This window comes from Apaloderma vittatum, unplaced genomic scaffold (genome assembly GCF_000703405.1).
Source record: "Apaloderma vittatum isolate BGI_N311 unplaced genomic scaffold, ASM70340v1 scaffold7109, whole genome shotgun sequence".
In the NCBI taxonomy this organism is placed as follows: domain Eukaryota; kingdom Metazoa; phylum Chordata; class Aves; order Trogoniformes; family Trogonidae; genus Apaloderma; species Apaloderma vittatum.
In genome coordinates, this window is record NW_009733449.1 from 3,716 (window position 1) to 19,566 (window position 15,851).

The following is a 15,851-nucleotide window of genomic DNA, read 5'->3' on the forward strand; positions in this document are numbered from 1 at the left end:
AAAAAACACATGCTAAAGGGCCTGTCTCCCCCAGCCACAAAAATAGCAGCAGCAATAAGATGAATAACAAAATACAAAAGATCTTCATTTGAGGCATTTTATTTGTTCAGACTTGGACTGTTCCTGTGAAGGGGCTGGGGCTGTTTTAACGAACTTGCTATCAGGGAATTCTTTGCGAGTTCTTTCAAACAGGGAGTATGTATAGCATTTAGACAATGACATTTCAATTTCTTAAACGAGGTGGTTTTCCCCACTGTTAGTTTGTCAATGGAGAGATCATTGCAGTTTTAATTCAAATACATTTAGTATTATTTCTCGTGACAGCTGCTCTAGGCACAGAGAAGTTACCCGCAGTATTGTGCTGCTTATGGCAGTGAAGATGGCCACAGCCCCATCACATAGTTTTGAGCTTTGTTACAGACCCTCCCCATGTCCTTCAACCATATAGCAACCATTGGGGCAATAGGAGCCACTCTCTGGGGCTGCCCCACTCTGGCTTTCCAGGGCAGGACTTCTTCTTCCCTTTTCCACTGACAGGAGAAGCCTCAACTGTTCATTCCTAGAGGTCAAACACAGTTTTACCAAACAGCGTTATGACTTCTGGAGCAAGACTTGCTTTTCATGTTTTGAATCAGCTACAAAATCAATGATCTCCTAGAGAAGTCTCCAAGGGGAAGAAAGGCAGTGGTATATCATTGCCACCATGTCCAAGAGAGTTAAGGAATTTCCTCTGGTTTTGGTTGTTGAAATACTTCCTTAGGCGAGTGTTGCAACAGCAGCTAGATATGCCCCATGGGCGCTCTTGTGTTAGGCTTCAGGCAAGGAAGTGGAAGAGCATGGAAGGAAACACATAAAACTGGGTGGCCATTAATCCTTACCTGGACAGTTTTGCCCAAAGCAGTGTTCGTATTGATAGACATAGACAATAAGACCAATAAAAGTCCTGTTCGGTTCATGTAAAAAGGATGGAAATACAGACCAAAATAAATGATACTGCACAGTCAAACAAGGTGCCTTTTGCTGGACTTCATTATTAATGAAAATTAATTTCCCAGTCTTACTAACCAGTGCCAGCACATTAATCCCCACCTCCCCTTGCACAGGGACGCGTATGCAGTTTGTATCTTTTAATTCATGCCGACATTTAGAGATGTGGAGTCAAGCAAGCAAGCATACAAAACAAAAGCAAGTACCAAAACATGCACACATTCATATAGCAGATGAAGTTTCAGAAGTTTGTTCAGATATTATTATAATATGATTTTGAATTACTCAGTATAAAATACCAGTTTATGACATTAGAGTCTAATCAGCCTGCTAGGAAGTGCACTGAGATCCCTTAAATTTCTAGGTCTCAACTCAGTGATCCACCTGTACACATGGAATAAAAAAAATCAGTGCTTAGAAGAGATGCTATGCATATGTCTGATGTTAGAAAAAGCCTTGTTCTATCTAGTGAGCTCAGGAGTCAGTATCTTGGTGGAACACAAGAGCCCAGCTCAGTTACAGACAAGGTTGGGGAAGCTTCTCCAGGGTGATGTTTTTCACTTTGAGCACGCATGAAAATTGTACTTCGAGGGCTCTAGAAGCAGCATCCAAAATGTAAATTAAGAGTCACTGTATGACAGGTCTTTCTGTTCTCTTTCGCTTGTAAGAGGGGACGGGGACGGGGACTGGGACTGGAACCTGTGTGATGCACCAGAGAGAATCCACACTCTGCCTGCCTGTTTCTATGCATCCCTTTTTTTTCCATGCCTTTGTCCCACAGCCTTACAGGTGGGTCCATTGCTTGACCCTGGCATGATAGAGGTGGGGGAATTGAGGGGGAGCAAAGTGTATGTATTTAAGGAAAATCAGACAAACACATCAGGAGCCATTTTTTTTTTTTTTTACATTTCTTGGGCTGTGCTTACTAAAAAATGCCCTCTTATGACCTTCAGATGTTTTTTTATTGATAGTGCTTCAAATTACTCCGACAATTCTGATATCTATCAGAGAGATTGTGATAGGTTTTGTTTGGTTTTTTGGTTTTTTTTAAAAAGGAGAAATAGAAAAAGTGGTAAGAAAAGGGAAACAGGCACTATTAGTTCTAGTCAGACCTCAGCTTTCTTAGCAAGGGTGGATTGAGAGAGAAAGGAGGAGGGGAAAACCACGTTACTGCAGTGCTGGCCACTCAGCCAGGATCCTTCCCTAACCATTGTACATTCTCTGTTGGATACAGTCCCTATGTTTTTGAAGTCAGATGGATCTTAATCCTCACTCAGTTTGCACATACCTGAAAGTTTAGCTCCAGAAAATATTTAAATACAATGTGAAGTACTGTACTGAATGTAGGGATTGTTTTCTGGACTTTCTCTGGCCATCAACTATGCTTCAAGATTTCTCCTTGCTTTGAGGAGTTTCGTGCCAGGAAATTCCAGCTTCTATCTTTAAGGAATTAACATAGCACAATGGATCAATACAGCTTTTCTGCATATATATACCTCCGTTGCTGCGCAACTAATGCTGCTCTGAAACAAGGCAGTTCCCTCTGTATTGGATAGATGTAAACCTCTTTGCTGGCTAATGCCATTGAACCCCTGGACCTCAGTAACTGGACCCAAGCCTGCATGCAGGTTCAGGAACCGGGCAGTGAAGTTCACTATCCCAAAGACATCTCCAGAAGTGACGACCTTGATACCCAAAGGGAGAAGCAGCCTGCCTCTCTCTTATGCTGTATGAGAAGGCTTGGAAGACTAACTTCTCAACAGAGGAAGGCTCTTAGGTAAAGTTAGGGCAGAAATATCTATTTTTCCTTCATCTGCACTGCACTGAGATAATGTTAGACTTTTAAAGCATGTATTGTATGATCACTGACATGGCTTTATCTTCCTTTTATTTAACACCAACCTCTTCAGAAACTGAGAAATCACTGGCAGTATTACAGCTACATTATCACTTGCTGAGTTGATCTTCATTTCATTGAAATAAATGGGAAGTCATCAAGCGGAAATATCTATCTAATGACAGATTTACGTAAAGTATTTTCAAGTTGATTCTCTTTCTAATTATTTGCTTGTGCTGTACATACAGGATTTTTCAAATTTCTAGTAAAATAGGAAATAAGGTAATCTTTGTCAGTAACTTGCATATATAAACTCAGAGCTAACTAGTGCTAAAGCAGAAGTGAAATAATTTACCTTCTATAAGCTACTACTTAAAGTCAGACAAGGAAGGGAAAGAAAGAAAAGCATCCTAAAAAAAATCTAGGTTTCCCTATATGTGTATATGTCACTCCTAAAATACCCAAAGATATCATGAAGTAGAAATAACATTACCTATAACAAAATTCGTTTTTGAAGATGTTTGCCCATACTGTTGTTCAATATACTTTGGCTTATATGTCACCATGCCAATTAAAGAATTGAACTGAATGATACTTGCACACAAATGCAGCACGTAAACTGGATTCCCAAAGAGGTTCTTCAGTGATGGCAAGAAATCTGCAAGACAAAATGACAGAAATGATGACCAGGCCAAAGAGAGAATAACTACTGTGAATAATGCTTTACAATATCTTTGCACATTCCAAAGAACAACTGCAGAACATTTCAGAAGGAATCCATGAATTTCTGTGATGCTCCTAGGAGATCCCTCATTTCTGGATGTGGGAACAATGGAGCAAAATACTAACCATCAATTTCCCGGAAGAGATACCTTGGTTTATGTATCTTCTTTTGATCATAAATCGGATATGATTTGGTTTCTATGTGTCCTCAACAGCCACAGCGTCTTTTAGCTTAATTCAGGGGCAGAGAGCACTCAGCACAGACATATTGAGTTACAGATTCAGGTACTGAGGGAAAACGCATTTGGCAAAGTAGGGCCAGGGAAATGCAAATGTGCAAAACACCTCGTGTCTAAATCTAAATAGCCTCCTGAAATATTGTATCTACTCTGTGCCCATATTTACTCTGATCACATATTGTATGTGTTTTTCTGATGAACGACCTCAAAGGAAAAGGTTTAGCAAAAGCTGAGATTTTTTTGACCTCCACCTCTGTAACACTCACTATCTGTGAATAAAAAAAATTTGCAGTTTCTTGGTATTTTCTGGGCAACTAGCATAATTTTACACATCTCAGCTGGAGAAATTCTGCCTGCAAGAGCAGGTCCAAGTAACAATGAAAAGATGTTTTATGTGCATAATAGTTGGGTGGAGAGTGGCACGTGAGGAAAAATATGAATTCCAAGGCCATTAAAATATGGTCTCAAAAGGCATAAAGTTTCAAAGTATGAAGGCTAGTGAAAGAAAGAGTCAACAGTCAGGACAGAAACTCTAGCAACTTGCCTTTTGCCATCTCAGCAATCTTCACCTGTTGTTGATAAGAATTGTGTTGGTCCTTGTTCTCCTCAATAATGAACTTTGACTGCTCAGAAGAGGTACTGGAGTCCTTTCTGCTTTCTGGTTTTGGAAGCTGCTTTGGCAGGAACCAGAAGGGGATGCCGGCCAGAACACTAATCACCCCTGCTATTAAGTAACCCAGCCACCAGGCTCCCACCCACTGCACGTCCTTGTGAGTTATAGTTACACTGTCTGGAGAAAGTTAAAAACAAAAAAAAAAAAAAAAGAAGAGAAACAAATAAACGCATTTCAAGAGGGAAAGTGATTTTGCAGGGACTTTCTCCGGAGGAGTCCACCCCCACCTTGCCCAGTTTAGCTGTGCTGTGTGTTACCACAGGAGTTGGGGGGGGGCAATAAGGATGTGCTGGTTCCTGTGACACGGCAGCCACCTTCCCCTGACACCATAGGGTCGCCAGAGAGGCTGCAAGGCCACGAGGTAGCCCAAGTTGCTCCCAGTCAGGCTTTCCTGCACAAAAGTGCCGGGGGAAAATGGGGTGGAAGGTGTTTTTTGAGGAGGAAGGCAATCAGGAGCCCTCATACTCGTTGCAAGACTGCTTTTTTAGGGAATGAAGCAAAGGCATCAATGGCAAAACGCACATGTCCAGCTCTTGGCAGAATATTGGCATAACAGAGCCTCAGTCCTGCCTCCTCCTCGTGCCTGCTGTGCCCCCAGAGCCTCCTCACCTGGGAGGCAGGAGCCACACATCTGCTGAGGCTGAGGAAGAGTCAGGCCTCCTACTTCCTCCATACCCATCCTTCTCGCTAGCCTTTTCTGCGTGGGTCCTTGCACTGCTGTCACCCTTTTCATTTCATAGACTCCCTGCTCTACCTCCATTAGCCCCTTATGTCTAGAAGAAAACTAGATAGTTCTTGGCCTAAAACATGCATTTCGCAACCTGACATTTATTCTTTTTTTTAAACCTGAGTTTTCTGACTTACCCAGATCAACAAAGCCAATGTCAACATAAAGTTTGGCACACAGGGATCCTAGAAGAAAGCCAAATATTGGCCCTATAATTGCAACTGTCTGTACACAGCCTGCAACAGAAAACAGGGGACTGTTATGCTTCTGAGTTAAAAAGAGCACTGGTTCTGGCTGCACCTAACGGCACAGTATGGCACACGATGTGTGACAAATGATAGTCTTAAAATGCTGAGCCAGCCTTTGTCCTCTGGCACGTTAGTTACAGAAGTTAGACCATCTTCAAGAAGAAAAAAGTAGACAATAAAATTCCCCCCACTCCTTCGATACTTGGACTTTTTTTGTTATCATCCAATTAAAAAATGAAATTCAACCCAGAGGCAAAAACAGTCAGGGAGCTTACTGGCCTAAATGCAATTGCAGTACGAATCTATAATTGCTAGAAATTCTTCAGCTGACTAGATTGAACTAACTGGAAAGCAAATGTCAATTTTTTAAGTTGACTGATCCCATTAATTTGTGATGGGCTCTGAGTAGGCTGAAAAATCACTTCACTCTGGTGCCCAGTATTAACATGTTTCAATACAGTGTTAGTCAAACTATCTGAGTATTTTGAATTTTCAAAACTGATTTGGAAATCTGGAGAGAAGAGAGAACATTAATTTTTGCCTTTTGACAGGCTAGAAAATTGCTAAGACAACATGCTGATGGGGAAAGATTTATATTTCAAGTGATTGTGCAGAGGTCTTTAGACAATGAGCACAACAAGAAAACAGTGATATCAACTTTTTAAAGCATCAGCATTATTGTTTGTAATTCTACCTGAATCTGGAAGGAATGTTCTGAGTGCCTGCTGAAATTGTATTTTAAGGGCTTAAAATAGTACGTATTTTTTATCACTTTCCAGAGAACTGAATGTGCACAGAGGCTCAGCCTTCCACATCCAGAAGAATTAGGAAGATTAGGGTAACAGCAGGAACCTAAGGTCAAATTCTTTCCTCAAATTAAGATAATGGAACTGTGCCGGTATAATTAAAGGGGAACTTGGTCTCTTGAGCATGTATGACTGTTAAATAAACTTTAATATTGGAAATTATGCAAGCAAAACAATCAGAGTAAGTTAATTCAATAAAACTCATTCCATTATTCAGAATGACTCAGTTTCCTCTGGGGAAAAATCCATCAGGAAAAAGCAAAATATTTATTCTTACCAATGTATAAGGCAGCATTCTCTTCAATGGCATAATCATCAATGTATGTAATTCCCAGAGGCTGGATAGGAGTTTCACCTATTCCACGCAACAGATTTCCCAGTAAAACGTAGATCCACATGGAAGAGCCTGCCTCTTTTTCACATCCTGGGTACATCAACAAGGGGAAACAAAGATAAGTTTTTCTTAAGTTTTTCATAAGTTTTCCACTGAATGCACAGGATTTCTAAAATATGTCTAATGTGGGAAAACCCGCAGGAAAACTGCGAAAAATATTTCGTGGTATGTGGGTAGGGCAATCTGAACCCAATTGTCTTGAAGTGGACACACATTTACTGTGAACTGCTTCAAAGACATGAGACTTTGGTCAGTTCCAGAGATTTGTCACCACAACCATTTTAGAAATCTTTTTCTTTTAGTCCAAACTGGGATCTCCTAACGGAAAGATCTGGGAAACATTGATGATACTAAGTGCTACCAGCCACATCTAATCCACAGGTATGAGGACGCAAGCACACACGTTTTCTGACATATAGAGGGTTTGATTTGCTTGTCCACAACTTATTCACAGCTAGGACAAGGGCTCCTTGCCCAAGAGGAGAAAAATGCACCCAGAGGGGAGAGAGCTTTGTGGCATGGAAAGCAGGGTCAGGATGCAGGGAGAGAAACAAGAAGGGGGTCTGCAGGCTGGGAGACCCAAGCAGCTCTTCTAAGTGGGCTGAGGATCTAAAGGCACATTTCCTGGCATAGTGAAGCCATGAAGCTGCAAAAAGTTGCTGGAAGAGAAAGGAAGGCTGGAGGAAAAGCTGCAGCCTGAAAAAAAGTCTTGGCAGTGGCAGTTACATATTTATTTGTAATAAATTTGTCTCAGCCAGTAGATCTGGCTTTTCTGTGGGAAAGATTCTTTTGATTCCCATTTATTTTTTTTTTGTATTCTCATATACTATTGCACCAGAGTTTGGGAGCCTTTTGATGTATTTTAGTGTGCTTATTATAATAGTTAACTGAGATCATACTCACCTGCATTCATTTTTGTCTGAGGCTTTTCCAAGGCTGAGAGTGGAGTTTGGTTTTTATCCTGCAGACATGGAGAGATGCTAACAGTCGCATTGATGGTGGAAGGGAATCTTTCATATCGATATCTGTTTACAAACCAAAGTTGTTTTTTACTGTCCCAACTCATAAGAAAAAGTAAACAGATCTGTTACTAGCATGGAAAACAGGCCCCTAGCACTTGGTTTATGCTCCAGTAGTGCATGCAAATTGTCCCTTCAGTTCTCTTTGTGTCGCAGGGATGCATTTCAGTTTAACAGGCATTTTGCTCTGCTATGATACATGAATGTGTACTAAGAGATTACCAGACAGGTGTATCCTCTGGCTTGTGTTTGATACTCACATTGTCTTCCTTAGTCATCGCCTTCATCACTGAACCTTCACTGATTCTTAAACCATGTCAAAATGTGGTCAGACAAGATCACAGATTAATAAAACTATGTTGATTACAACTGAGAATAACATACATGTTAAATTATTTGCTCTACAGTAATGAATCTTTTCACACAAAAAATGTTAAAATGAGTAACCACACCCACACATGGCTTCTTCTGTGGGCATCTTCACAATCAGTGCTAAGTATTTTAGAGAGCTAACATTCAGTGTGCATAGCCCAGTTGGAAAATACCAATCACTTTGCACTTACCGTCCCATGAAGAACTGGGGCATCGCAATTAGGAATGTTCCAGCTGACATAATTAAGCAGCCTGCTCCAATTATTCTTGGCCTGTGAAGCTTCGCTCCAAAGTAGCTTACAAGAATTATGATTAGGAGGTTCCCTTTGAGAGTGCAAAAGGAAAACTGAGTTTTACAGCTTGTTGATAAGAGATCCCCTAAAATAACAACTCCTAGTGTGTGCTATAGGCAGTGATTTCAGGGGTAGAGGGCTGATCACGTGGGGTGTGTGTCTCTCCCTCTTTCCAGGCATTCCTTCAAGAGCCCAATGCCTTCTGCGACAAGAAAACCATAAACTTTTGGATAAGCAGCTGGTAAAAAGGAGAAGGATTGTGGCAGATGAAAAGAACAAAAAACCAGGAAAACAGGAAAAGAGGGAATCAAACTGAGCTTTATAAATTTAAGCTAAGATTTCATTGCCATCAATACCACAGTCCACTGAACATGCATGAGACAAACTCAGTAATCTGAAGTTGTAAGATACAAAGTCACGTTTGAAATCTTAGTGCACGAGGAAAGGGGATGGTCTGGAAAATGAACATAGATTACAGTTAGAGGTTCGTACTCTTGCTGCTTAATAAATCATGAAGGACAAACTTGTGGGGAAGGTGGATTGCTGACAAAAGGAGAGAGAAAGCAGAAACCTGTGCAGGTAAATTATCATTCAACACTCAAAAGTTCTATTAGTATTAATTAACCAGACACTAAGTTCATCAAACTACAAAATATTTGGGACTACATTGAATTGTTTGTATTAGCAACCCCATCCTATCCAACATAATCATACTGACAGTCATGCTGGTTTTTACCAGATTAGATGAATCTTGCTCAGTTTGAATTGTTCAAAGACATTCATACAATCATTTTTCACAACAAAATGCAGCACTGTTTTTTAAGAAATAAAAGGAGGAAAGAGTTCTAGAGCACATACCAATTTCAAAACTGCCATCAATAACACCAACCAAAGAGGAAGGGATATCAAATCTTCTTTCTATTTGTGTGATAGTACTTTTTAGATAACTTCCTGACAGTGCTTTAGCAAAGTAAACAAAAGACAATGCACCGAGAAATATCTGTGAAAGAAATTGACAGTGATTAAAATCAAGCAGTAGAGAAGGCTTTTACATTCCCACCTCTTCTTTTTTCTCAAATAACCATGTCGCTATTTCTCCTACATTTTATGAAATGCTAGACTGCTGATTTGTCCATTTCTTATGATCAGTAATGATATACAGTGACCTTGCTATCAGCCACTGTTAATTTCAGGTAGATGCCCAAGCTACTGATGCTTTGAAGGACAGAGACATGTATCACCCTTCTGATGTCTCTGAGGAGGGGATATCTTACACAGTAAAAATAAGGGTGAAGGTTAAGTGTGGCTTGGTGGGTAAGTGAGTTAACTGGGCATTCTAAGACAGGCTTTTGCAGTCAGATGGATTTTTAGGATCCTGTGCTGGTAAGCTATTTCCACTGAAGCCCAGGGTGGCCAGAAAGGAGAAGGCTCTGCCTCCTGTTGCATGGCTCCAGGAGTTAAACTGTGACCTGCCAAGCAATCATCTTCTAGAGTCCTTTCCCCACCAGATATCTTGCAAGCTCTAATACACACATTTTGTTTTGAGTGCATGCTGCATCTTGCTGGGGAACAACCTTCTCTCATCCTTTTGTTTTTCAGATTTAGTGTTTTTCTCTTGGTTATCACTATATCCGTTTTGGTGTGTTAGTCGGAATCAGGAGTGATCTTTAGAAATTAAACTCCCACACTCCTTCACAACACTTAGGTACTGCAAATGCACGGATTGAATCCCTTTTACACAGAATTAAACTGGAAGATGTGCTCTAGAAAGACATAACATCCACTTCACCAGCCAATGGCTCTTCAGTCTGTGGAACAAGATTAGACCTGGTCTGAAATAACTCCCCGCCTTGAAATGCAGACAGTGGGAGTGCAGAGTCCTTAACACCAACTGCTTCACTCTTGAAAAGCTATTGCCTAAATTTGCCCTCACGGATTGCAGCCCCACTGAGTTTATGAGCTCCAGGAACACTCACACACCTGTAACTGATCACAGGAACTGCAACGTTATTTTCCACCTTCACATACAGGTTGTGTTGACTGAATATATAGGGATGCTCTTTCTAAAAGGTGTTAAAAAATACCCAACAAATCCTAAACCAGTAATTAGGATGCAGCAGTGTTTGTATAAAGAGAGCTCTAAACTCTTTTCCTACTGTTTAGGCCTGCTCTCTGGGCAATCACATTTCCAGTAAGCAGGTGTTCTGAAGTGGTGTACTTGCCTCCAGCACAATAGTCCTTATACAAAATCACATTTGACAAGGCACATTAGTAATAACACTGGCATCACTGTTGAACACAAATTCTTGTGTTAAGGTTCAAATATATTTCCTTGTCACATTCAACACACTTTATCCAGTGCTGGTTATTCCTCCTTCAGAAACACTTGTGGGTAAACAAACAGTACCTGGTTCTTATTTCATACACTGAGGGCTCTCAGAGAGCTCTCGTGTTTATGCCTTTAGATTTTAAATAGCAATGTGAAAACAAATATGGAGGTTTTTACAGGAAAATCATATATATCAAACTAGAACTTCAAAAGTCTCTCTCTCTCTCTTTGGCACAAATTTTTCTGCTGGATTTGTCCCTGTTCCAGGCAGGAGATTGAGGCAATTTTTTTTAACAGAAAGAAACTGAGCTGAAATGTTATTGTTTTTCTATTTTTGGACCTAAAAGCTGATTCCTGACTGGCTAATCTGTGACTGAAGGTTTATTCAATGAGGGAATCAGATTACTGCTGCAGTAAATGGAGGAACAATGATAGAACTACTATTAGGCTACAAATTTAATTAATATAACTCATTTTCTATTTGTAAACAGGACCCCCTTTCTGGGCCTTTACAGAATCAGAGAAAATCAAAGGGAATATTCGGGAATCAAAATATTTTTATAGCAGTCATCAGAATCAATTAATTCCACAATATCGTTACTGCTTTGTACAACATATACTTTGGGTCAACTATTGCTGAAGTTGTTGACTGTATTTGGAACTGAATTAGTATCTGAGAGATGATACATGTGCGTGTGTGTATGTGAGAAGAAAACAACAGAAATAAAGACTGTGCAAGATGAAAAGAATGGGGCAAGGCCAAAGATTCATTTTCCATATAACTCGAATCATCTCACCTCACCGTCGTGTGGTGATTTATTGAGACCTCACCCAAGAGAACGTCAACATTTTCCAGCTGGGTTTTGGAAAGCAGGTAGGGACAGTAGGCGAAGCATCATGCTGCTTCCTGCACCCTGGCATCCCACATATGGAGGGATCCTCCTCCAAAGCACAGCAGTCCTACTGCCAGGTAGGTATGGCTACATACTGAGGGTTAAAGTAGGGAGTTTCCATTGCCTCGAGGAAGTACTTCCCGTGGGTGAGATAAATGTGGATACAGCGGTGATGCTTCTGCAGTTTCCTTTCAAAGTGAGTTCTCTTAAATCAGGAGTATTACGCTAATACCTTAATAATATAGCACTCAAAACATGCGGACCGTAATACAAATATTTTTCAGAGCCCAGAAGACTGCTGTGGCCACAATCTTAAAAAAGCAATCTGTACTAACAGCTGCCTGTGGTACCTGTCTGCCAATACCTTGCTCTTAACCTCAGGAAAACAGGGTGGTGCAATAAGGATATATTGACCATTTAGAACAAGCCTTGAAGAAGCAAGCCACAACCAACATGTTACATTTGAATGCTGCTGAACGTTAGGCAAATATAGACCTGGAGCAGACATTTTTTGTGACTTAGCAATATCTTTAATAGGTTCATAGTGACTCAGCAAGACATAATCAGAACTAAAACATATAGTTCACCAAAGAAGAGGTTTTCTAAGACCATACTGGAATATTCAAAAACTCTTACTCTACCTTTATACCTCCACAACACGGCGGGTTTTCCTTGGATGCAGAAGATTCAGATTTGAATGAAGATCGGTCAACAGGCAAGGTTGTGGTGTTTGAGAAAAACTGAGTATTTTCTTTTGATGAGATCTCCATGATGGTAACCTCTGCCTCTAAACCAGAAAACACAGAGAACATTTCAAAAGGGCATTCTATTAGCTCAGCCTCAAAAGCTCGTCATGTGACAGCAACACCCCGCTGTACTGTTTTCCCTACAACAGCAATTATCAAACTTCACAACAGAATCCGACCCATGCACTGGATGTTTAATTATGGAAATTTGCAATCCACTTGCCTATAATAATGAAGATTAAATCATACTTAGCAAACAGTCACCATCTTCAGTTTCTAGCTATCATCAATGTGATTTCACTGAACATTTGACCAAGCATTACTGGCAGACTAAATGAAGCTTGTTAACATTTTAAACATTTCTGGAGCCTGTATGTAAGTTCATGTTTCTAGATGTGATCATGTCTGCAGAGATTTCTCAGAGTTGATCTCTGAATTTCCCATATATCTGGGACATTAAGTAATTAGATCAAAGCAAATCTATCCCCGTTAATGAGGGACTTGAATTGTTTTAGATTGAAACATTAGCTCTAATCGTCTGATGTTAGCTAATGAGTTACACAAGAATAAAGAGGTTTAGTTCCCTTTACCATTTTAGATGGAGCCTTAGGGCTCAGTGGTCAATTGTTACAGGAAAAAAATGTGAATTTGTTTCTTTGCAGGTAAATACAAAGAAGTAAAGAAAACCTAAATACTGCACTTTGAGAACAAAAGATAACAGTAATTCTAAAATCTCTCCTTACATACTGCAGTACTTTGTTCTTAATTTAAATCTCTAAATCAGATCTAAAATATTTAAGAAATCAGCTTCCGTGTTCTCTTTTAAGCAGCACTATGATTTATAGAAGTGCTGGCTGAAAATACAAAGAGGAGAATTTCCTATTATTTTATGTTTCTTTAAAGACACAGATTTTCTATGAGTAAAAAATACCTGTGGATCTATGTATATGTATATACACATGCACATACACGTGTTTTCATAGCTTCCCAAGGGTCTGTGCAGTAGGTACTTGTCTTTCCATAAATATAAGTGAAAATAGCAAAAGTATACCTAGATATTAAGATTTGCTCATGCAAATACTTGCCTAGGCTCTGTTCATATATGGGTAAGGCAAAAAGACTGTGGCACCAACATTTTCACAGAGATATCTCTGTCACACCAGATGAAATGAGCTACTTTACACATAAGAGCAATATTTGCATTTGACACTGCCTTGATAGGGCCTCTAATGTATTTCCTTGTCAGCACTGATGAGTATACAGATTTTAAAGTAAAAATAACAAAGTAAGAATGTTTTGTGCTTGCTGCAGAAAATTTACAACCTATTCCTGCTCTGCTGCTGAGTTCCTTGAGATCTTGGCAAAAATCATGTTGCCTCTCTATGCCCCACTTCTGAACTTGTACAATGGGGAATGACCCAGCACATACCTCACAGCACTCCTGTGAGGATACAATCAAACTTGTGAGCCTGGGCATGACACTCACGTAAGTTACACTGTCATGTAAGCACATCAAATAGCCCTTAGCTTAAGGTTTGAAACACTCTGCATATTACTACTACATCAATCTCAGAATGGAAAAAAAAAATCTTAACACACAGCTAAGGGAATGATCTCTATCCCTGAGGTAAGTAACAGCAAACTAGAGAAGGTCCAGCAGAGGAGCAGGGGTCCTGCACAGACTCCTTCACTGTACCCCATTTGTAGGCTTGACCAAAAAACCATAGCCCTAAGGAAAGCTGCGCAGGTGGAATATCGCACACTGATGCCTGACAGCAGCATACGAGTTCATGCCACACTGAGTTGATAAAATTCTCAAATGGACAGTAGTGCTTACACAAAACTTATGCTCAGCAATATAAAAAAAAATAACTACAGTAAAAAAATTATTAACAATTGTTATCTGACTCTGGATGTCAAGTGAAAGCATGATACTAAGGAGTAATAGCCATACAAGTTTTACAGGTTTTAATGTATGTCAAATATGTCCCTATGCTATAGTTTTAAGGGTTCAGTAGTTTTCAGGCCCAGAGCAACCTGCAACCATACATCTCATAGCATCACTTTGGCCCATTAATCCAGCCTGTCCAGACCCCTCTGTAGACCCTTTCTATCCTCGAGCATATCTGTGGTCCCACTCAGCTTTGTGTCATCTACAAACCTGCTGAGGGTGCACTTGATCCCTTCATCCAGATCATTTACAAAGATATTAAACAAAACTGTCCCCAGCATGAAGCCCTGGGGAACACCACTTGTGACCAGCTGCCAAGGGCACTTAACTCCATTCACCACCACTCTCTGGGCCCAGCCATCCAGCCAGTGCTTGATTCAGCAGACTGTATGCCCGTCCAAGACAGGAGCAGCCAGCTTCTCCAGGAGAATGCTGTGGAAAACAGTGTCAAAGGCTTTACTGAAGTCCAGATAGACAACATCCACAGTCTTTCCGTTATCCACTAAGCAAGTCACCTTGTCATAAACCTGCTGATTGGGCCTGATCACCTGATTGTCCTGTAATTGCTGTGTGATGGCACTCAGGACGATCTGCTCCATAACCTTCCCCAGCACCGAGGTCAGACTAACAGGCCTATAGCTCCCTGGGTCCTCCTTCTGGCTCATCTTGTAGATGAGCATCACATTTGCTAATCTCCAGTCCACTGGGACCTCCCCAGTTAGCCAAGACTGCTGATAAATGATGGAAAGTGGCTTGTTGAACACTTCCGCCAGCTCCCTCAGTACCCTTGGGGGGGAACCTGTCCAGCCCCATAGACTTGTGTACATTTAAGTGATGCAGCAAGTCATTAACTCTTGGATTATGGGGGCTTCATTCTGCTCCCTGTCCCTGTCTTCTAGCTCAGGGGGCTGAGTACCTGGAGAACAACTGGTCTTACTATTAAAGACTGAGGCAAAGAAGGCATTAAGTACCTCTGCCTTTTCCTCATATTTAGTGATAATGTTCCCACTCACATCCAATAAAGGATGAAGATTCTCCTGAGACGTCCTTTTGTTGTTAATGTATTTACAGAAACCTTTTTATTGTCTTTTAAGGCAGTAGCCAGATTACGTTCTAGTTGGACTTTGGCCATTCTAATTTTCTTCCTGCACAACCTCACGACATCCTTGTAGCCCTCCTGAGTTGCCTGCCTCTTCTTCCTAATGCCGTAAAGTCTCTTTTTTTCATCCTGAGTTCCAGAGAAATTTCTGTTTCAGCCAGGCTGGTCTTCCCCACCAGCTCATCTTTCAGTGCAGGGGGATGGCCTGTTCCTGTGTCTTTAAGATTTCCTTCTTGAAGGATGTCCAACCTTCCTGGACTCCTTTGCTCTTCAAGATTGCTTCCCAAGGGACCAGTCTCCTAAACAGGCCAAAGTCTGCCTTCTGGATAGTCCAAGGTAGCAGTCCTGCTGATCCCCCTCCTTACTTCTCCAAGAATCAAAAACTCTATCATTTTGTGATTGGTGTGCCAAAGACAGCCTCCACCCATCACATCACCCACAAGTCCTTCTCTGTTCCCAAGTAGCAGGTCCAGCAGGTGCCTTCTCTAGTTGGGCCACTCACCAGCTGTGTCATG

The 15,851-nt window shown here is 40.8% G+C and overlaps 1 protein-coding gene across 1 annotated transcript in view; it reads right to left on the reverse strand.

Annotated features, from left to right (window-relative positions):
• SLCO1C1 (solute carrier organic anion transporter family, member 1C1) overlaps window positions 1-12,310 on the reverse strand; it is a gene marked incomplete at its 3' end in the record, with an annotated part of 14,337 nt that extends 2,027 nt beyond the window's left edge. Inside the window, exons 1-8 of the mRNA XM_009875892.1 lie at window positions 12,182-12,310; window positions 9,177-9,318; window positions 8,217-8,349; window positions 7,538-7,659; window positions 6,518-6,664; window positions 5,324-5,422; window positions 4,331-4,576; window positions 3,319-3,482 (exon numbers count right to left, since the gene is read on the reverse strand). Coding sequence (XP_009874194.1) covers window positions 3,319-3,482; window positions 4,331-4,576; window positions 5,324-5,422; window positions 6,518-6,664; window positions 7,538-7,659; window positions 8,217-8,349; window positions 9,177-9,318; window positions 12,182-12,310 — 1,182 coding nt within the window. The remainder of the gene's footprint in view (window positions 1-3,318; window positions 3,483-4,330; window positions 4,577-5,323; window positions 5,423-6,517; window positions 6,665-7,537; window positions 7,660-8,216; window positions 8,350-9,176; window positions 9,319-12,181) is intronic.
• Window positions 12,311-15,851: the final 3,541 nt, after the last annotated feature.